The 22,345-nt window shown below is 49.0% G+C and overlaps 1 protein-coding gene across 1 annotated transcript in view; it reads left to right on the plus strand.

Annotated features, from left to right (window-relative positions):
- Positions 1–22,345, plus strand: part of LOC135811291 (DNA-dependent protein kinase catalytic subunit-like) — a 174,372-nt gene that overhangs the window by 135,435 nt on the left and 16,592 nt on the right. Inside the window, exons 83-98 of the mRNA XM_065324508.1 lie at positions 196–252; positions 1,296–1,425; positions 2,084–2,194; positions 2,644–2,732; positions 3,450–3,541; positions 3,898–3,980; positions 4,304–4,338; positions 4,950–5,222; positions 8,098–8,186; positions 9,273–9,357; positions 9,756–9,905; positions 15,430–15,549; positions 15,788–15,935; positions 16,255–16,322; positions 17,187–17,309; positions 18,676–18,773. Coding sequence (XP_065180580.1) covers positions 196–252; positions 1,296–1,425; positions 2,084–2,194; positions 2,644–2,732; positions 3,450–3,541; positions 3,898–3,980; positions 4,304–4,338; positions 4,950–5,222; positions 8,098–8,186; positions 9,273–9,357; positions 9,756–9,905; positions 15,430–15,549; positions 15,788–15,935; positions 16,255–16,322; positions 17,187–17,309; positions 18,676–18,773 — 1,751 coding nt within the window. The remainder of the gene's footprint in view (positions 1–195; positions 253–1,295; positions 1,426–2,083; positions 2,195–2,643; positions 2,733–3,449; positions 3,542–3,897; positions 3,981–4,303; positions 4,339–4,949; positions 5,223–8,097; positions 8,187–9,272; positions 9,358–9,755; positions 9,906–15,429; positions 15,550–15,787; positions 15,936–16,254; positions 16,323–17,186; positions 17,310–18,675; positions 18,774–22,345) is intronic.

Consider the following 22,345-nt stretch of genomic DNA (forward strand, 5'->3'; position numbering starts at 1 on the left):
CCTTTTGCAAAGCTGTAGTCTCCCGATTTTTCTTCATGTATGTTTCTCAACAACAATGTGTGTGTGTGTGTGTGTGTGTGCGTGTGTGCGTGCGCATGTGCGTGTGTGTGCATACATTCATGTGTGTGTCTGTGTGTCGTGTCTGCACATGCATGTGTGTTCCGTTAATGGTATTATCCTGTGTGTTGTGTGCAGTCTAACTATTCTGTCGCTCGCAAGTACCTGAAGCACACACAGGAGGTTGTCAAGAATGTAAGATGTCTTCTGGTCGTGCTGGTTCAGTTGCACCAACCGAACCCACTGCAGCTAAGCGATGTGCTTATTCAGCCTTATTGTGACAATGCCGTTGATCAATAGACCCACTGCCAAATCACTGCACTGTATTGGGAGTGGGCTGTGCATGTACCGGATTTCCCCAATTACGAGTAGCTCTTGATTCTCAGGTCTCGGCCATATTGTTTCAATCTATTCACCTAAAGTAGGAAGTCCTGCTGCTCGATTGTAAGTCTCACCCTCTTCTTTGACCTTGAAGTTTAGTTTAAAAAAATATTAGGAAAATATGTAAACTACATGTACTCAATCTGCAGACAGAACTGTTCCGTCCTTTGTGGACTCATCAGCACAGAGGAAATGAGGCCGAACCTGATGGCAATGAAAAATAAAATTTCTTAAGCCAGATTTTTAATCCAGGCTCAAACCTGCATGTATATTTAAGGAAAGACAGTCATAGCACTGTCGGTCGCCGAAGAACTGGGGGTCAGCCTCGTAGCCTAGGCCGTTCTTATTTTCATGTATTATAGTCGTTGCACCGTTGAATTACCGTGTATACATTGGTATGTCGTGCTTGGTGAAACTCTAGCCTGGTCCGGTCTCGGCGCCCGCCAGCACTGTAGCGTGCGTTGTCCGCGCATGTCAGCTTGTCCACAACTTCCCGTCACGTCTAGTTCCATGCTATCTGCCTTAGGTCTCCAGGCCCGTCGCAACCAATCCAGTTGTTCAGGTTATCACCGGACCAACTTGTTGCCCACCAACACATGGTTACTGCTGTGGTGGGCATGTGTACCCGCCACATCATACACAAACTGTACCAAATGCCATGATACTACTGGACCAATCACAAGCTGATTCCGCTGCTCCTGAGTCTCTACTGCGTGCATGATTTCACTGGGCAATGGTGACACTGGGCAATGATGTCACTGGGCAATGATGCCACTGGGCAATGATGTCACTGGGCAATGCATTGGTTGGGTTTTTGACTTTTTGTGTGTCTTACTCTTGTAATGTGGTGCTTGTAGCAACTGGCCGGAAGTGAGGACCTCACAGTGAAATGGATGCACGAGGTCACACAGCTGCGATGCCAGCTGGCTCGCGAGGAACGCTCTGTGAACCGCGTCGACAGGCTGGTGGCAGTGGTGGATGATATGTGTAAGTGGCATGGCTTGGTATGGCTTGTCAAGTGCCAGTGGATGTGTGTGTGTGTGTGTGTGTGTGTGTGTGTGTGTGTGTGTGTGTGTGTGTGTGTGTGTGTGTGTGTGTGTGTGTGTGTGTGTGTGTGTGTGTGTGTGTGTGTGTGTGTGTGTGTGTGTGTGTGTGTGTGTGTGTGTGTGTGTGTGTGTGTGTGTGTGTGTGTGTGTGTGTGTGTGTGTGTGTGCGTGCTTGTGTATGCATGCGCACATGCGTGTGACAGAGAGAGGCAGACGGAGACAGAGCGAGAGATAGAGGGAGGAAGAAAGAGGAAGAGAGAGAGGGGGGAGAGAGAGCTACAGAAACCGATAGAGACAGAGACGGAGAGAGAGAGAGAGAGAGAGAGAGAGAGAGAGAGAGAGAGAGAGAGAGAGAGAGAGACAGTCATGTGTAACTTATGCGTTGTGTGGAGGTGTAAGCAATCGTGTGAATATCCAGCCATGCATGCATGTGTGCGTGCCGATGTGCGTGTACGTGTATGCACTAGATGTATGTTACACCACAGGCATGATGTATGTAATGAGTAATTGCTTGTGTCTTGTGTCCCGTGTCTTGTGTCCCGTGTCCCGTGTCCTGTGTCCTGTGTCTTGTGTCCTGTGTCCTGTGTCTGCTCATACAGTGAAGTACTCTGGTAGTGGTGTGTTGAAGCGTGAGGCAGAGCTCTGTCAACACCACCACTTACTGACGGCCAATGCTCTGGATCTACTCTCTACGTTGATCAATAATGATGGTGAGTTGATAGCTGATCACGTACGCGTGTGTGTGTGTGTGTGTGTGTGTGTCTTGTAGTTGGTAAAGTGCATCATGTTGATCGGTCTTGTGCGTTAACTCCTTTAGTACATCCTTATTATTGGTCGTCGCCGTTCTCTCTCTCTCTCTCTCTCTCTCCCTCTCTCTCTCCCTCTCTCCCTCTCTCTCTCTCTCTCTCTCTCTCTCTCTCTCTCTCCCTCTCCCTCTCCCTCTCTCCCTCTCTCTCTCTCTCTCTCTCTCTCTCTCTCTCTCTCTCTCTCTCTCTCTCTCTCTCTCTCTCCCTCTGTCCCTTTCTCCCTCTCTCCCCTCTACCCTCCTTCTTCTTCCTCTGCAATTCTACCGGAATTTCTGTCGAGCATTTTTTTTGTGTGTGTGTATGTGTATGTGTGTGTTTGTGTTTGTGTGTGTGTGTGTGTACGTGCACTGTAGGAGGTCGTCTTGTCAGCTCTCTCCGTGCTGATCAGCAGAAGGTTCTAGTGCAGGCGGCTGGCAGTCCAGCAGACAGCAATGCTGATCAGGTTAGTCCTGCTACAAGTCCTGCTTCAAGTAGAGCTGCATACTTGTTATCTGAGTGTAGGCATGATGTAGCCAGTTACTAGTGACATGTGTGAGGCTGTATACTGGGACGAGTGTTTTACTTATAGCGCTGGCTGAATTGTACCACTCGCAGCCCTCTGGGGCGTAATGTGGTTCCTGCGGAGGGGGGGGGGGGGGGGGGGGGTCACTGTCAACTGCACAAAATCTGCACACTACATTGACACACATGATAAAGTCCGCTTTTCCGTTCCGCTCTTTTTACGAACGTGGGTAATAATAGCCAGGTGAAGAGAGTGAAAACGGAAATGTTCCGCCGGGGTAAATTTGGACGTGTGAACAGTCGAAATGGTGTGCCGTGCCGTGTAAGTTTGTGTCGTTTTTGCGCGTCCACACGGTTTGCGAAGGACCCGGCAATGTGAGGGGGTGTGACGATTGTTGTCGTGTGGAGTGTTTTCAACTATTACTACTTGACTGTGATTGGTACTTTCACTACAACACTTGACACTTGACTAACGTTGGCAGGTCCTGCGCTCCGGTGTAGACGCGCGAAAACGGCACAAACCGAGACCAGCTCGGATTAGCTCGGATCGTGTAGACACACAAAAACAGAAACAGAAATAAGGGATCGAAAATGGAAAACTGGCTGTGCTTTGTGTAAACGCCGACTAACGTAAGGCCACTGTATGTGTTCTTGGCAGATTGCAAGGGATCTCTTCAACAGAGGGCATCACTTTTACTCAGAATCGGTCAAGGTTGCCACTAATGCTGTCGGCCGTGGCCAAATAAGCAGGTGAGTGGTGATTGGTTTAGGCATGTGTGGTACATGGGTAGCCTTGGGGTGAGTGGTTATAAGTGCCTTGGGCATGTGTGGTACATGGGCGGGTGTGGGGATGCAGCTGGTCTCATGTCCTCACGATGCTGGTTTGGGGAGTACAACTGGTTCTTCTCTGTCCTCATGGTGGCTGGATTGCCTATCTTGTTTCTTGTTCCTGTTTACTTCATTCTGTCTCCGCTGCCACTGTTAATGCTGCTACTTCTCCCCTCCTCATCCTCCTCATCCTCCTCCTCCTCCTCACACCTTCCCTCACCCTTCTCCCACTCACCCTGCTGCTGCTGCTGCCACCATTGCTGTTCGTGTGCATGTAGTGATGGCTTTGTCAAGTCCTTGGTGGCGCTGTCAAACTTCTGCGACTCTGCACTGAGGCGTCAAGAAGAGGCAGCCGAGGCAGGTCAGTGGTAGTTCATAGCTGCTCCACCCTAGTAACATGACAGCAGTAAATAATATTGTTCTGATGATGGTGGCAGTCGTACTCAGTGAAGTCCAATTTGTTTAAACACCCGACTGCATATTTCCACTACACCTCCAATTCACAACACACTAAGTCCTCGGTTACGTACAACGACTGTTTCCATATTTTCACCCGTGAGGGCATCATCCTACTGCATTGTAATTCATTTCGTGTGCGCAATGCCCGGTGTCCGTGTGCGCAATGCCCGGTGTCCGTGTGTGGGTTGGTCTACGTTGTGTATGTCCTCGCTCTCTGCGCTGCAGTTGACGACAGTCCATCGTCACAGCTCGACTTGAGGGTAGGTCATGCTGGCATTGTGTGTACTTTGCAGTCTGTCCCGTAGTCTCTCGGTGCTCTGTATTGCTTTGTTTGATGGGGAGAGATTGTTTGAGGAGATGAAAGGAAGAGTCTAGTACGAGCGTATGTGTGGGGTACACGTCTGGGGGGGGGGGGTACAAGTCTTGAGGGGGGTACAAGTCTTGAGGGGGGGGTACAAGTCTGGGGGGTACAAGTCTTGGGGGGGGTACAAGTCTTGGGGGGGTTAACAGTCTTGGGGGGGGGGGGGAGGTTACAAGTATAGGGTGAGATTTTTTTTTATTTCACGGTTCGCGTGAGACTCGGTGTTTTCCGCATCCGCCGTGGGAACGCCACCACCCTCTAGGATCAAGGCGCAGATGCAGCGCCTAAACGGTGGGAGGTGAGTAGATCAGACCCACCACCAAGTGGTCCATAGGGTGAGATAATTTATATGTTAAATGAATATGCACCATGCTTTGTTTCCTTCTTTCAAGTTGGTGTACTAGACTCTGCACCTAGGTGCTGTAAATGTAGTTTTGTGCAGAAGCAATAACCAGGCAGCACGTCTGGCATTCTTTCTCCTCTCTGTTCTTGTTGTGCCCGCTATCCCAGGCCTATCCTGAGTGTGTGGTAGAGTGTTTGCTAACCGCCATGAAGCACGGCAGTGTTGAAGCACGCCAGCGATTCCCACGACTTCTGCAGCTCGTCAGCCCAGCACACTATGCGTACAGCAAGCGTACGCTCAGCACATTCCGCTCTCTGTCAGCCAGCTTACCGTCTTGGATGTGCATCAGCTGGATCAGTCAGATGGTCGCTATACTGGACAAGGAGGAGAGCATGGCCGTGCAGCCGATTCTCAAAGCCATTGCCCATCATTACCCACAGGTATGTCGTGTGCACGTGTGTGTGTATGTGTGTGTTTTGTGTATGTGTTTTTGTGTGTGTATGTATGTGTGTGTGTGCGTGCGTGCGTGCGTGTGTGTATGTGTGTGTGTGTGTGTGTGTGTGTATGTGTGTGTATGTGTTTTTGTGTGTGTATGTATGTGTGTGTGTGTGCGTGCGTGCGTGCGTGTGTGTGTATGTATGTATGTGTGTGTGTATGTGTGTGTATGTGTGTGTGTGTGTATGTGTATGTGTATGTGTGTGTGTGCGTGCGTGCGTGCATGTGTGTGTATGTCATACAGACCGTAAAGCCTGTCTCATGTACATATTTTTATAGGAGAGAAAAATGGACCATTTCCCATCCTATGCTACAATCAGACCTCGCTTATCCGGTCCTCTTTTTCCGGCCCTCTTTTATCCGGATCCCTCGCCATCCGGAAGAAAATCGTTGGTTACCGATTTACAGCATTTGTCACGCATGGAGCTATGAAGCCGAGACCTCTGGTCGGCGGAGCTTAATGGGCCCCACCACCACACTCCATTATTCACCCCAGTGTCTGGAGATATGTGGATTTTGTCACGCATACATACAGTATGTGCGTTCGATTATACGGCTCCCTTGCCTATCCGGATATTCCTGTGGGAAATGGATGTGTGCGGTTAAGCGAGGTCTGAGTGTAGTACTACTAGTATAGCCAAGAGTCCATAATACCCCCTTTACAGGCTTGCAGGATTTTGATAGTGGCCTGAACAGTTCTATTGTCCGGCGGATTTGAAAGGCAGTACTTGTGCAACTCGGTGATGACTTTCTCTTGGTGCATGATTTTCGCGGGGGGCATCACGTTCAATGTCGTCCGCTAGTCTCTTGATACATAGTTCTTCCGAAGGCCAGGTACATGTCGAGCGACTCCGTCTTGTCGCTCACATTCACGACCGTACATGTCCATGATGACTGATCATCCAAATGAAATGCCCTCCTCGGAGACGAATCCTTTCCCTCCTAGTGGTCTTGAGGAGAAAAGCGAGTTGCACGTGTTCTTTAATTGGTGACTAGGGCAGATAATACAGTGGAGCTGCCTATCAGGCGAAATAGGGTGGTCAACTGATGCTTCGATGTTGTGACGATCGGTGCTGGTAGCTGCCATTCCAAAGGCTCCTCGTTTCCCCAGCATCGCTTTGATCATCGACAGATTAGTCGCTGCTCCATCACAAATAATGGCACTCGATTGAAAGTCGTACATCTACAAGAGGCAAAGACAGTCATACAGGCATGCCATGAGGAATTTACTGTCGAGGGTTCTTGAAGCAGTATAATAATTATGGACCCAGCACATCGAATGAGCTTGACATATCTCTTTATAAGAACTGCAGGATGAAAGAGGCGCGGGCAGTGCTGTCCGAGTCTACCACTTCAAACACGTCACGTAGGCTTGCGGGCTCATTATCAGTCATGCTCGAGCCGTAAATCTCTTCCGAAGAAGAATTCCATAGGACCTTCGATATAACTTTCACATCGTCCATCACCAGAATTCCTTCGGGGATGGGTTTCCTGCGTCCGTCAGCAACCTTCTCAGCAAACTGGGTATAGCGCTGTCATTGAGCATGAATCGAATCCTCACACCAACCAGGTCTATCATTGTTGGCGCCAGTGAAATGCTGCAAAGAACGCACACTGGATAGTTGCAGTACACCAAAGCTTCGAAGACGTTCGTAGGCCGATCTGCTGCGAGTAAAAACTGCGAGAGCCATCCGGTAGGTCAACATTGCCCAACGATTACCTCGGTTGCCATTGACGTTCCGAGCTTGCGTGCGTGCGCGCGTGTGTGTGTGTGGGGGGGGGGGTGCATGCGTGCGTATATGTGTGTCCATGCATGTATATACATGTACTTCTCAATCTGCAGACAGAACTGCTTCGTCCTTTGTGGACTCATCAGCGCAGCACAGAGGAAATGAGGCCGAACCTGATAGCTGGGAAAAATAAATTTTCCAAAGCCAGATTTAAACCAAGCCCGACCGTACCTCGCCAGAGTGCTCAAACTGACAAGTCAGTGAGCTCTGCCGAACGCAAACAGCAAAGGCATATGAGAGTGCAATATGTACATGTATGTGTATGTGTGTCTATGCATGTATATCTCTTAGCCTGTCACCAGGAAACCCTATATATAGGGTTTGACATAACGCTACACATAAAGACCCTATATATAGGGTTAGGACCCCTAAAGAAAGGGTTTGATCAGTCCTCACAACTGGGCACACAATACACACAGTTTCACTTGTTTTTTTTTGATATTTTCACTGCATTGCCATTGATGTTAGCAGGAGCGCTCCTACGACGTGCGCGAGTGTCGCCGCATTTGCTGCTTCCGACCCACGTGTGGATCAGCTGATGCAGAAACGGCAATGGCGGGAGCGGCAGCTGCGACAGCCGCTGTTGCTGCTTCGCCTTCTTCTTCAGGAGCATCCGACGCTGCTGGAACATCGACATCATCATCCTGAGTCGACACCAGGTCGCCAGGAACATTCTCATCGCCCGAGTTCGTCTCCACTAACTCAAGTTGCTCTTCCTCCATTGTGAAAAATCAAACCCTAGATATAGGGTCTAGAAAATGTTACGACAGCGCTGCACTAAAACTAACCGTACTCGAAGAAAACAGCAACAAAATGATCACGGTCTTCAGCAAGAGAACCGTACGTACATTCTACGTATGTAGGCCCAGGCGTCTAGTTGCCATAGCAGCCAAGTGGGCTCTCAAGAGAGCTCAAGATAGAACGCGCGGCTGAAAACCCTATATATAGGGTTTGACAGGCTAAGAGATACATGTAAATGTATGTGTGTGTATATGCATGTATATACATGTTTGTGTGTGTGTTTTCACAGGCTCTGTGCTATCCGTTCAAGATCAGCTATGAGGACTTTGAGTTTGAGGAGACGCGTGAAGGACGTCAGTGCAACGAAGCTGTCGAAGAGTAAGAGGCTTTTAACCCTTTGAGGCCCATAGTACGGATATATCCGTACCAGTGTACAGTGCATACTTTTCAAAGCGCAACCTGGCGTAACTCGGCTGTCCCTTGACCAAATCGGACAATCGAAAGAGCTATCGACATTAGAATTTTCTCAGCTATCGGCTCGAAAAAATCCGAAGGCGATCCGAGGTCGGAGAGCGGAGATACGAGACTCGAACTAAATTCGCTCAGCAGAGTCAACTCGAGCGCGTGCATTTTGAACTCGTTTTTAGGGGTTTTCCCTGACTCGCGGCCCACGCAGCTACAGATAGTTCACGTCATCGTAAATACATGTTTCTCAGCTCTCCAGTAAAAAAAATTGAGCGATCTGCGATGCAATTTGTTGAAATGGCAGAGAATTTGAGTTGGGTGCTCGCAATGCTGGCTTTGGAGCGCCGTATCGCGCTGCGGCGCTGGTTCTGTGGATCGAGTGATGGATTGCTGGCTATCGCTGTGTTCCTCTGGCCAAGAGCTTTCCAGAAAGCCTAAGATCACCAAAATCGGCCAAAGGACACCAAAGTTACGACCAGATAAGTAACTGGGCTCGCGTATGCAGTGCATTTCTTGAAATAATTGTGGGCCCCAAAGGGTTAAAAATGTGTGTGTTTGGGCAGTCTCCTGATTTTGTCTACACATTCTGTGGAGGTTGTATATATGCCAATTGTCTATACACGCCCTGACCGGTATCAAGAGTACATAACCAAGAGTGTGCAACTGCCTGCACAACCTCTATGCTGTGCTGCGACGGCAGAACTTCACATCACGTGACATGGTTCAAAAGGTTATGCTGGCAAACAGTGCAAAGTGACCACAAGAGAGTTGTACCCAAAGCTGGGCTGCGTACAACCCAGTATCTATCATGCACTAGAGTGCACGGGTTCATCACGTGATGTGAAGTTCTGCCGTCGCAGACCCCATAGCTGGAGTTGCACACTCTTGGGTTATGTACTCTTGCCGGTATGTTATCCACAGCCTCTCATTGTCGTGTCACCGTACCCAGACTTGACACAGCGTACACCGGTGTTGTCTCTTGTCGTGTGCTGCTCGTAGGTTGAAAAAGATTCTTAATTTGCCGCTTGTGGACGACTTCATCCAGGCCTTGGACCACCTGACATTCCCAGAGCATGTGTTCAAGGTATGTATCACCGTCTTTCTCCTGTGCTCCAGCAGTCTGTTTTATTTTCATTTATCTCTCCTGATCTGCATAGTTTGTGATGGCATGCTTCAGCGAGTCGTACCATCTAGGAAGATCAGTATGTGTCTGTGTGTCGGTGTGTGTACGTTTACACGTGTGTGCATGTGTGTATGTGTCTGTGTGTCTGTGTATATGTGTGTCTGTACCTGTGTGTGTGTCTGTGTGTGTTTGTGTGTGCCTGTTTGTGTGTGTGTGTGTGTTTGTGCATGTTTGTGTGTGCGTATGCATTTGCATGTGTGTATGTATGTATGTATGTGTGTGTGTGTGTGTGTGTGTGTGTGTGTGTGTGTGTGTGTGTGTGTGTGTGTGTGTGTGCATGTGCGTGTGTGTAATTTCAGGACTGGTTTGAACACGAGATGCGTCCACTGTTGGAGGTACCATTGTCACAGCGTGATCAGGCTGCCATCAAGCAATGCTGGAAAGAGCTGTACTCTGATATCCTAGACCATCGCTCTATGTCAGCTGCTGCTGCCTTGGGAGCTAGTCAGGTTAGTGAGTGGGGTGCACACAGGACCATTGGACACATGGGGCTGTGGGAAGCACGGGGCTGTGGGAAGCACTGGGCCGTTGGAAGCACGGGGCCGTTGGAAGCACGGGGTCGTAGGAAGCACGGGATCGTAGGAAGCACGGGGCCGTTGGAAGCACGGGGCCGTGGGAAGCACAGGTTGTTGGAATCATAAGTTGTTGGAAGCACAGGTCGTTGGAAGCACAGTCAGACCTTGCTTAAGTTAACCGCACACATCCGTTTTCCACAAAAATATCCGGATAGCTGAATACCCCACTATCTATATATGCATGTGGCACATCAAAAGGTGTGAACATGTGCGTACAATTCCATGCAGTACAATTCCATGCAGTACAATCCCATGCAGTACAATTCCATGAGCACACTGTAAAACAAGTGAGGAATATCACAAGTGAGTGCAACTGCATGCACTGATCACAAGTGAGTGCAACTGCAAGCACTGATCACAAGTGAGTGCAACTGCAAGCACTGATCAAAAGTGAGTGCAACTGCATGCACTGATCACAAGTGAGTGCAACTGCAAGCACTGATCACAAGTGAGTGCAACTACAAGCACTGATCACAAGTGAGTGCAACTGCAAGCACTGATCACAAGTGAGTGCAACTGCATGCACTGATCACAAGTGAGTGCAACTGCATGCACTGATCACAAGTGAGTGCAACTGCATGCACTGATCACAAGTGAGTGCAACTGCAAGCACTGATCACAAGTGAGTGCAACTACAAGCACTGATCACAAGTGAGTGCAACTGCATGCACTGATCACAAGTGAGTGCAACTGCATGCACTGATCACAAGTGAGTGCAACTGCATGCACTGATCACAAGTGAGTGCAACTGCAAGCACTGATCACAAGTGAGTGCAACTGCAAGCACTGATCAAAAGTGAGTGCAACTGCATGCACTGATCACAAGTGAGTGCAACTGCAAGCACTGATCACAAGTGAGTGCAACTACAAGCACTGATCACAAGTGAGTGCAACTGCATGCACTGATCACAAGTGAGTGCAACTGCAAGCACTGATCACAAGTGAGTGCAACTGCATGCACTGATCACAAGTGAGTGCAACTGCAAGCACTGATCACAAGTGAGTGCAACTGCATGCACTGATCACAAGTGAGTGCAACTGCAAGCACTGATCACAAGTGAGTGCAACTGCATGCACTGATCACAAGTGAGTGCAACTGCATGCACTGATCACAAGTGAGTGCAACTGCAAGCACTGATCACAAGTGAGTGCAACTGCATGCACTGATCACAAGTGAGTGCAACTGCAAGCACTGATCAAAAGTGAGTGCAACTGCAAGCACTGATCACAAGTGAGTGCAACTGCAAGCACTGATCACAAGTGAGTGCAACTGCATGCACTGATCACAAGTGAGTGCAACTGCATGCACTGATCACAAGTGAGTGCAACTGCATGCACTGATCACAAGTGAGTGCAACTGCAAGCACTGATCACAAGTGAGTGCAACTGCAAGCACTGATCACAAGTGAGTGCAACTGCATGCACTGATCACAAGTGAGTGCAACTGCAAGCACTGATCACAAGTGAGTGCAACTGCATGCACTGATCACAAGTGAGTGCAACTGCAAGCACTGATCAAAAGTGAGTGCAACTGCAAGCACTGATCACAAGTGAGTGCAACTGCAAGCACTGATCACAAGTGAGTGCAACTGCATGCACTGATCACAAGTGAGTGCAACTGCATGCACTGATCACAAGTGAGTGCAACTGCAAGCACTGATCAAAAGTGAGTGCAACTGCAAGCACTGATCACAAGTGAGTGCAACTGCAAGCACTGATCACAAGTGAGTGCAACTGCAAGCACTGATCACAAGTGAGTGCAACTGCATGCACTGATCACAAGTGAGTGCAACTGCATGCACTGATCACAAGTGAGTGCAACTGCATGCACTGATCACAAGTGAGTGCAACTGCAAGCACTGATCACAAGTGAGTGCAACTGCAAGCACTGATCACAAGTGAGTGCAACTGCAAGCACTGATCACAAGTGAGTGCAACTGCAAGCACTGATCACAAGTGAGTGCAACTGCAAGCACTGATCACAAGTGAGTGCAACTGCAAGCACTGATCCCAAGTGAGTGCAACTGCATGCACTGATCACAAGTGAGTGCAACTGCAAGCACTGATCACAAGTGAGTGCAACTGCATGCACTGATCACAAGTGAGTGCAACTGCAAGCACTGATCACAAGTGAGTGCAACTGCATGCACTGATCACAAGTGAGTGCAACTGCAAGCACTGATCACAAGTGAGTGCGACTGCAAGCACTGATCACAAGTGAGTGCAACTGCAAGCACTGATCGGCAAGCTGTGTCGATCTACGTATGAAGAATAAAACAAACAATAAGAGGACGGAAAAAGTGTTTTAACTCTGAGTTTCACGCACTAAGCGATCGTCAGACTGTTGCTTTTTTCTGATGATCGCTCAGTGCGTGAAACTCAGAGTTAAAACACGTTTTCCGTTCTCTTATTATTGCTTGAACTAGCTCTGCCTCTCGGTATTGAGCACTCTCTTGGACAGCCTGGAACCTCTCTGTTTTATGAAGAATAAAATCGAGTGCGTGCCTGTACTAGAACATGTACATAAAGTGAACAGCCAGCGCAGGGGAGAAAACAAAGCACGGAGCGGCAGTACACGACTGCACTGTAGTTCACGTGGAAGACTTTGCGGTGAAGAAGTCACTGATTTTTTTGCTGTGCAGCAGTGACTGTTGCCCTTCGCTGAATTGCCTCAGGATCTTCCTCTGGTCGTGGAGAAGCGCTACGAAGTCAGGGTCTTTGCTGGCGACAGACTCGAGGAAGGAAACCGCTGTGTGAGCTGCTAAGGCTGCTTCTCCTGCTGTGACGATGCACTCCAGGACTACAGGCGAGTCGTCATCCCCACTGTCCGTGCCTTCGCTGGTGTCCGTCACGAACGCAACAATCTCGTCGTCAGTCATCATTTCTTCAGTCGCAACGCCATCGTCCACAGCAAGGAAGTCTTCCGCAGAAACTGTGCTCTCAAGGCCTAGCTGTGCTCTCAAGGCCTAGCTGTGCTCTCAAGGCCTAGCTGTGCTCTCAAGGCCTAGCTGCTGAGTTGCCTCGCTGATGTCGTGCTGAACACTGGCATGAATCGTTTGCATTTCTGTGGCCGTCCCCTCTTCGTCACCTTCCTCTTGTTGCGGGAGAATCCCAACGTGCCTCCAACAGTTGGCGATTGTTGTGGATGTTACCTCACGCCAGCTGTCACTGAGCATGGTGATGGCTTGCTTGAGGTCGGCAGTTTGAGGCTTGTCGTCTTCCAGGCAGCGCAGGAACAGCAGGCTCTGGTGGCGGCGATAGAAGGCCTTGACATTGCGGATTATTCCACCATCCATGGGCTGCAGGTGAGCAGTGGTGTTTGGTGGCAGAAATTTCACTGCAACATGGCTCATTGTGGGACATGGCCGTGACTGCTGGCATCGTCCAGGAGAAGAAGGACCTTCTTCTTGCGCTGGACCATCTCTGCGTTGAACGAATCAAGCCACTCGAGAAATAGGACACCCGTCATCCACGCCTTCGCATTGTTGCGGTACGTAACGTAAACGTTCGGAGACCAAGTCCATCCGAATGCTCGAGGCCGCGCTGACTTGCCGATGAGCAGAGGCTTGATTTTGTGCGTCCCTGTGGCGTTGGCGCAGCACAACACAGTCACTCGGTCCTTTCTTTTTTTCTTACCACGAACAGAGCCAGTGGCGAGAGTGCTGGTCCGGGTAAGTGTCTGTAGAAGAGACACGTTTCGTCGGCATTGTAAATACAGTCTGGCTCGTGTGCAGCAAGCAGCTCACGGAGGTCGGCGCGACCTTTATCTACGACGTCCATGTCAGCACTGCCGGCACTGCCGGCACTGCCCAACTCACCCTGCAGCTTGTGGCTGCTGATGTCGTGCCCGTTTCTTGAAACGCATAAGCCAGCTGTGTGAATACAGGAAATCCGTTATGTGGAGCTTCTGTCCAAACACATAGGCCTGTTCTTTGAGCATGAAGTCGCTTATCTCAACACCTTTCGCTCGAACACGATCAAACCTTGGCCTGTTCTTTGAGCATGAAGTCGCTCACCTCAACACCTTTTGCTCGAATACGATCGAACCTGGGCCTGTTCTTTGAGCATGAAGTCGCTCACCTCAACACCTTTCGCTTGAACACGATCAGACCTGGGCCTGGTCTTAGAGCATGAAGTTGCTCACCTCAACACCTTTCGCTCGAACACGATCAAACCATAACGATAGCGCTGCCTCGAGGTCCGTGCGCTTGGCCACTCCTGCTCGTGTTGTTTTATCGCTGTCGTCTTTTGAGAGCCACTTGTTCCGGTCTCTCCGAATGTCGCCAATTGTCGATGTCCCGAGACGTATGCCCCAAGCTTCGAGGAAGTGCCGCTGGATATCATCGTAGGACGCTTTGCTATGGCTCTCCTTGTAGGCACAGAGGTGTTTCTTTCTGAGCGGCGCTCCGGACAATCCGCGCTCGTTTGGCACTTGGAGCAGACATTCACGCAATCTAATCAAGGACCAAACAAAGGACGAGGGAAAGTAACGATTATCAAAAGCAAGCTATAATGCTTCCATGAGTCCATGGAATCGAGTTCTTGCATGCAATGTAGGTTCGGGCTAGCTAGGGCACAGGGGTCATGCGAATCCCATTGCATGTGTGAATATTGTACACGTTGCACGCATCAAAACCGGATGCGACGAAGCTTTTTGTACACATTTGAACCCGGCGTCTGTACCCAAAACCATGCACCGGTATGCGGATCGCAAGGTCCGGTTATGTTGTATGCGTCATGCATACTGTCAAACAATTACCAGCGATTTTCTTCCGGATGCCAAGGGATCCGGATAAAAGAGTCCCGCTTAAGCGAGGTCTCACTGTGTAGGTTGTCGGAAACACAGGGTCATTGGAATCCCAGGATTTAGATTAACCAGGTGCCCAGTACCCAGTCTCCAGGCCAGCACCCCGGAATAGACCATACTGGGAACTATAAATGCTGAATTTCAAAGTGATAACGATTTGAGGCACTTTTTTGAGCCAGAAATTGATCAGGCAATGGCCTGCATGCCTGACCCGGTATAATGGCTACTAATCACACATATGCGCACGTCCTTGGCTGAGAGTGTGTGCGTGTTTGTCTCCATTTTGTCAATGATTAGTTCATCTCTAGCCCCCTGATATGTGTGTACTTGTCTGTATCTGTGTCTGTGTCGGTGTCTGTGCACGCGTGTGATCGTGCGTTCATTTGCATTCTCTTTGCTCGTCCATCTGTATTGCTTTGTCTGTCCATCATCCGCCTATCCACCTGTCTGTCTCTGTCTGTGTGCCTCTCTGTCTGCCTCTCTGTCTGCCTCTCTGTCTGCCTCTCTGTCTGCCTCTCTGTCTGTCTGTCTGTCTGTCTGTCTGCACGTGTGGATATGTTGCTCAACACCATCTACCTACCATGTGTGTAGTCCCAGTCGTCAAGTGTCAACGCAGGTCCCGTCAAGCGTCAGTTTGCTCAGAGCTACTCGCGTAACCTCGAGACCAAGTTTGGCAAGGATGGTGACAAGCTAGTGCGCATGACTATGAAGGTATGTTCACTTTGGAGACGTGCGCAGTGAAACTTGTCTCTAAGACGACCACTCAAGGGACCTTCGAAACATGGTCTCTGTTAGCAGGTGGTCTCCTTATCCAGGGCCATTTGACTGGAAATAGCGTCCCTTGGTCCTGGTTTCAGTGGTCTTCTAGGAGGGCGTCCCTACGGATGCGGAAAATTCGGCCTGCAGCCGAGTCTCGCGCGAACTTTGAATTTGTTTGTGTTGTCTCTAGGAATTTGTCCAAGTGTGCTCCGGTATCTACGGCAAGATGAATGAGGAGGTGCGTAAACGCAAGTCTGGCCCCGCATTGCTCAAGCAGTACTCGCCATGGCTCAGTGACTTCCAAGCCAGCAACTTCCAACAGGTGTTGGAAATCCCCGGTAAGATGTGTATGTGTGCACACCCGTACACATGCACGAATGTGCGAATATGCGTGCACACACGCACACACACACACACACACACACACACACACACACATACACACACACATACACACACACACACACACACACACATACACACACACACACACACACACACACACACACATATGATACCGCCCACATGCCGAAGAATAGTTTCAATCACCTACTACGAGTACTAGTACTAGTATATGCTGCAGGTTGTCTATTTCTCTGCAGGTCTTGCTCACTTCAGAGTTGAATTTTCAAATTGTGTATCTTGTGCCACATCCAGGACAGTACCATGGCCGTTCCAAGCCACTGCCAGAGTACCATGTCAAGATTGCCGGCTTTGACGAGCGTGTGAGTATTCCGGCTACTAGTGTCTGCAGTGTTGTGTGTTGTGTACACGTTTCACTTTGTCTGTGCCACCGCTGCGGCCTGTATAGCATTGGCGGGCAAAGCTAACTCAGCGCGTGCACACCGGCATGGCGTATGCTGTTGAACTTGGTGAAACCCCAACAGAACTGTATGTACATGCAGGCATGCAAGGCTTTGCAAGCACTCACGCACACCAACACACACACAGTGTAATGTTCCTCTATTAAAAGGGACATAAAACTGGTACTGTGTATTACATGAAGCTTTGCTGTACAGTAGTACCAAGGTATGCCGTTGTCACATGACCAAGCACATGCATGATTGAAGGTGCATGGCGTGTGGAATGACCGAGCAACATGTGAGAATGTGGTGATGTACATGTACTGTACTGCGTGCTCTGCTCCGGATATTGTCTAGAGTACCTAGCCGAGAGTGTGCAACTCCGGATATTGTCTAGAGTACCTAGCCGAGAGTGTGCAACTCCGGATATTGTCTAGAGTGCCTAGCCAACAGTGTGCAACTCCGGATATTGTCTAGAGTGCCTAGCCGACAGTGTGCAACTCGACCATTCCTCAGCCCACAGTGGAAGTTTAGTTTATGATTTCAGCCTTTGCCCTTTCATTCAGCCTTTGCACTTGATCAAACATTTGCCAAAAAATAACACCATAAAAAGTTCCGCCGCTCAAGATAGGACTTCTGCACACTTGATTATGTACTCTTGACATTATCCTGTGTCCTATTTGGTATTATCCTGTGTCCTATTATCCTGTGTCCTATTATCCTGTGTCCTATTATCCTGTGTCCTATTTTAAATCATCCTGTGTCCTATTTGGTACCACGCTGCAGATTCTCATCTTGCCGTCCATGCGAAAGCCAAAGCGTCTGACAATCCGTGGCAATGACGAGAAAGACCACATGTTCCTGGTGAAGGGCGGTGAAGATCTGCGTTTGGACCAGCGCATTGAACAGGTACACTGCGTGTGTGTGTGTGTGCATCTGCGTGTGCGCGTGCGCGTGTGTGTGTGTGTGTGTGTGTGTGTACGCGCGTGTGCGTGTGTGCGTGTGCGTGTGTGCATGTCTTTCAACTCTTTTGTGTGCTACATTCAAGCATGTCGTGTTGCACCAGACAGTAGGTGGGAAGACATGATTCATTCTGGTCAGTGTACGTCAGGCGAAATTACTGGTCAGTCGGCGACACGCATTTTTCACAAAAATTTGCGTTTCACCTGCTGGGAGAGTATGCGTGTACTCGAGTCTCATCCTGAGCACGTTTTTTTCTTCTTCTTTTCAGCTCCAGTATAGCTGTATTTTTCATTGCAAAGCCGTCCTTGATTGTTGTGTTCGTTGTTCAAACGAATTGGACATTCAATCATGAAGGCAGAGGACATAGGAGCCTGATTGGAGTTTCTCGTGGCATAGGACGGCCACACAGACACTTTTTGGGATTTTCTGAATATGAAATACCGTACGCACAATGCTGAGATCAATTTGTGCGATATCAAACTGTTTGTGATCTACCACATCGAGCAGAACGGGATCCAAACACAAGCTTACCGACGGTTAGGCTGCCGACCTGACTGAAATGATCCCTGGCTTCACCAGACGCCAGAAGTCGGACACCATGTCCTTTGCCGCGACGTCCATCTCCAAAAAGAACTCCATCTTCGTCGTGAAAAGGCTTGAAATACTCAATATTCAACCGAGATCCGCGGTCTCACCCTTTCTCAGATCGAATCATTTTTTTGTTGTAGCAGTTGCAGGGCAGATCCCCGCCACTACTTCAACAGGGGATGGCTCCAAAGCATGCCTGGAACAAGCCATATCGAGGTTGCAAGCCACCCCTCTCAGCAAGAAATTCGAAATTTCAGTGATGGAAGATATACTATGAAGAGAATTTCAAAAAGTATGTTTCGCGGAGCGATCGCTCAACCTACGTCATTCAAACTTTGCAGGATGGTTCAGACGTACATGCTAGGCATGGAACCACAGGGGTTGATATCATAGCTGACACACAGAGTCACACACACAGCAGATTCGTGTGCACAGATACTAAATTAGTGGACGTCGTCATCTTCTTCCCGCTGATCTCAAATGTACTATGACGTGCTATTTCGCCTGACGTATGTGAGTCTTTTTGTGGCGGTCTTTCTCCTAGTGCAACTTTGCGCATTATCTAACTAAGCTGTGTGCTCTGTTCTACGGTGTGCGCGGTGTGTGTGTATGTGTTGTATACTTATGTGTCGGTATGTGTGCTTGCGTGCGGGCGTGTCTACCTCTATGTGTGTGTGTGTGGGGGGGGGGGGGGGTACATCCGTGTGTGCCACTATGTGTACAGCTGTTCACGCTGATGAATGAGATAATGGCATGTGATCCAGCCTGCTCGCTACGCAATCTTCGCCTGCGCACATATGAAGTAATTCCCATGAAGCCGCGGTAAGCTACAGGAACTACAGGAATGTGCCGTTGTGTTTTCAGTTTGCTTTTGCAATCATTGCTACTGCTACTGTTGCTGTTATTAGAGAGGTTGCGCACAACGAAAATTCGTAGCACCGTAACGAGAAATTTTAACGAAAAAGCTAACGAATATCCATAAAACGTGAGGTTGCGCACAACGCGTGAACTATTTCGTAGTGGGTCGACACAGCGACCGCGCGGGTGCGAAAAGTCAAGACAGTTGTAAAATATCAGTATTTTAGTACTCCAAGTGACGAAAAATATTTTCGTAGATCTGCTCTGTTTCGGTCGCGTTTGGACAGATCTTCGTAGGAACTAGGGCTGAAACGAATACCAATCGAAGTGAATAGAATATTCTAAATGAATATGTTGCGAAACGAAGAATATTCCGAATATTCTTTGCCATTTTCAAGTGGTTAACCCTTTATGTACCGCGCATCTAATGTATGCGTAGGGTACTCCTCGTCAATGATGGACCTATAGGATAAAATCTAGACGCATTTTGTGTGTGCAAGTTATGTTTTTCTGAATCTATAGTAATGAATGGGTCCATTTGTCAACATATTGTAATCCAGCATGCAGCTATAAGTAGAGGGCATACACGGAATACCCAATTATGAGCCAATTGTGCGTAATTCTGACAATTGAGATCGCTACATTTGAAATAAAGTATAGACGTATTAGGGACGGCCATTGGGACGCCCAGTGACAGAAGGACACCACAGGCACTAGTTGCATGCATGAACTGCAACAGAAGGGGCAAAAAACGGATGTATCGTCTAAATACCAGACGCAAACAATTGCGTCAAATGTTCAAACTATTGCAATTATTTCATATTTGAAATACATAGCATCAGTTGTCTGATGATTGCCTAACGGCATGAAACTCATATTTGAAATATGTAGTTTTTGCTGATCTACTCACGTCCAGCGAGGATTGGAGATTGAGAAGACAAGAAATAGTTACTAGGGGCTGACCTCTGCCTGCCTTGGTGATTTTATGCCATCGCTGCCCTCCCTCTCGCTGCTACTTGGAGAGCAAATGCTGTGATGGCTTCAGCGATGAAAATTGGCAGTTTCGATTCAGATCCTGAGGAGATATCGCTACTTCAGCTCTCTCCAGGTGTCTACGACGACTAGAGGATGTCGACATTAGCTGGAGAAGGCTATATCTCTATTAGCAGCAGCGTGACAGAACGAAAACACAATCAAAATTGCCAAAATATTTCGCAGAGCGCTGCATTTGCGAAGCACACTTTTTGCCGCGATCGGTCTCCATACTTTCAAATGGCGACCTACCCATATCATACATCAAAATTTTCATTTGCTGCTGGGTTGGCAGTACTTGGCAATGGTGTGGCCATCGTGCTCACTTCCCGCAGCTTCATTCGCACTTCGTCAACAATAGCCTCACAGCGCTCGGCATCAAACCGGTCGAGGTGGTGGAAGCGTGGATCTAGTGCTGCAGCAATGCTCTCCGAGTTCACTGTGTCAGCCTGGAGATGGAAGCGGTTCAGCAGGTCAATGCGCATCGCACTCTTGGCTCGTGCAATGGCAGCAATGCCATCATCGTTGTCCTGAAGGTGTTCAGCCAATTCCATAGCCATGGGGACAACACATGAAATCGTGGCATATGACTCTCCACTCCAGATAATTGTGGTCACCTCGAATGGCTTGAGCAATGCCACAAGCTGTTCGGCTTGTGTATATTGGGAGGCAGACAGACCGAGTCCCTGGTCACCTGGCTTGGTCACGGCAGGGTCGCTTATTTTATTTATTTATTTATTCAACATCTTATGGCTTCCGATGGCAGCCAAAACGGGAAGATATGGGTGATAGCCAACCATGGTAAACACAGCAGAAATGTGTATACAGCAGGATGAGCCGTTCAAGCATGTGCAAGCTTGAGTTCCAGCTAGTCGCGACTTCCTGGACAAACTTCAATTGCTTGTCGCCAGTCTGTTGTTGATGATGCCGGATACCCTCCATGGCCACAACACTGCGCTTGAAATGTGATACACAGTGGCGTGCAGATGCCAATAGCTTGCTGACAGTAGCTGTTTCCAGGCCGCGCTTGATTGTATTTTGCAGGCGGTGTGCTGCGCAGGTGACACTGGAGAAGTTCGGCAGATCAACTTCAAGACGCCGACCAGCTACTTCTGTATTCGAGGCTTGGTCATGGACAAGAGCACCCTGAGCTGATGGCTGGATGTTGAACTCGGCTGTCAACTCAGCAAATTTGTCCACAATGTTATCCGCCGTGTGCCGCTCAGGAAATGACACGGTACCAAGGCACAGCGACACCATGGACCAATCGCGAAGGAAATGAGCCGTCAGGGACATGTACCCTTGTGTTGCATGGCTAGTCCATATGTCAGTGGTGAAGGACACTGCATCCACATCAGCCAGGAGATCCTTCACTTTCTCCAACACAACATCAAATTTTCTTTTCAGATTGTTTGTCACATGGGGATGTGATGGCATCGAGTAGCCTGGTTCAACGAATTTGAAAACGTCCTTCAAGCCAGAGTCTTCGATTATTGACATTGGACGAACATTGCGAGCGCACCACATCGCAAGCAGGTCCGTTATCTGTCGCGACCGGGCATCGCTACAAGAGGACTTAGAAAAGAACGACGCCACGCTCCCAGGAGGTGGTGGCTTCACGTTTGTTTCCAGCTTGACTTTTTTATCGCTCTCCGAAGTTCCAGATAACTCGCGGTCGTGAGCGGTTCGGACATGGTTCCACAAATTCGTCGTTGTCGATCCATTGAAGGTAAGTACTTTAGAGCATAGCTTACACTTGCCTTGCCTTTTTTGGGATCGTCTTTCAGCATAATTATAGTCCCAAACAGACGAGCGACTGGGATGAACAGACATGACTGGGATGAACAGACATGACTAACTGAGGAAGTGGAAACAAAAACTACAAGTACAACTGCGCCAGGTGAGGAAAGAGAGTGTCTCCAGACTGCGCGAGCAACGAAATGACCGCACTCACAGTCAAGCGAACATTGAAAAGAGGAACTCGTCGCGAGCGGAGCTAGATTTGCCAGCGCTTGTTTTGTCGTCGTGTACCCTTTCTCGGCTCTCAAACTAACTTAGCCACGAACTTCGCTTCACGCTTCTTACGGATTGTTGTACCTTTCTCGGCTACCAAAATGCCTCGCGCGCTTGTTTGTGTTTGTCGTCTCGCATCCATTCTGGGCGCTGGGCTGTGCAACTCAACCCGCGAAGAGCTCCGCGGTCCATTCTCGGCTGCGTGTGTGAATGCAGTTCGCACAGAAAACTTGTGAAAGGAGTCCCCGATCAAGTACTTGTACAGTAGAGGTGGCAAATATGCATGCCAGACTTGCCAGTAGCAGCTATCAGTACGCGATTGACTCGATTTGTCACCTGGTTTGCCACATGCACTGCATGCATCGCGGATGTACATCCATGCACGTACTTTACATGATGCACGGCAGTATAGTACAAGGTACTACAAACCCCGATCGAACTGTACTCCTCGAATATTCGAATACAAGCGAAATGAAGAATATTCGTTACAA

Source organism: Sycon ciliatum, chromosome 3, assembly GCF_964019385.1.
Source record: "Sycon ciliatum chromosome 3, ocSycCili1.1, whole genome shotgun sequence".
NCBI classification, from domain to species: domain Eukaryota; kingdom Metazoa; phylum Porifera; class Calcarea; order Leucosolenida; family Sycettidae; genus Sycon; species Sycon ciliatum.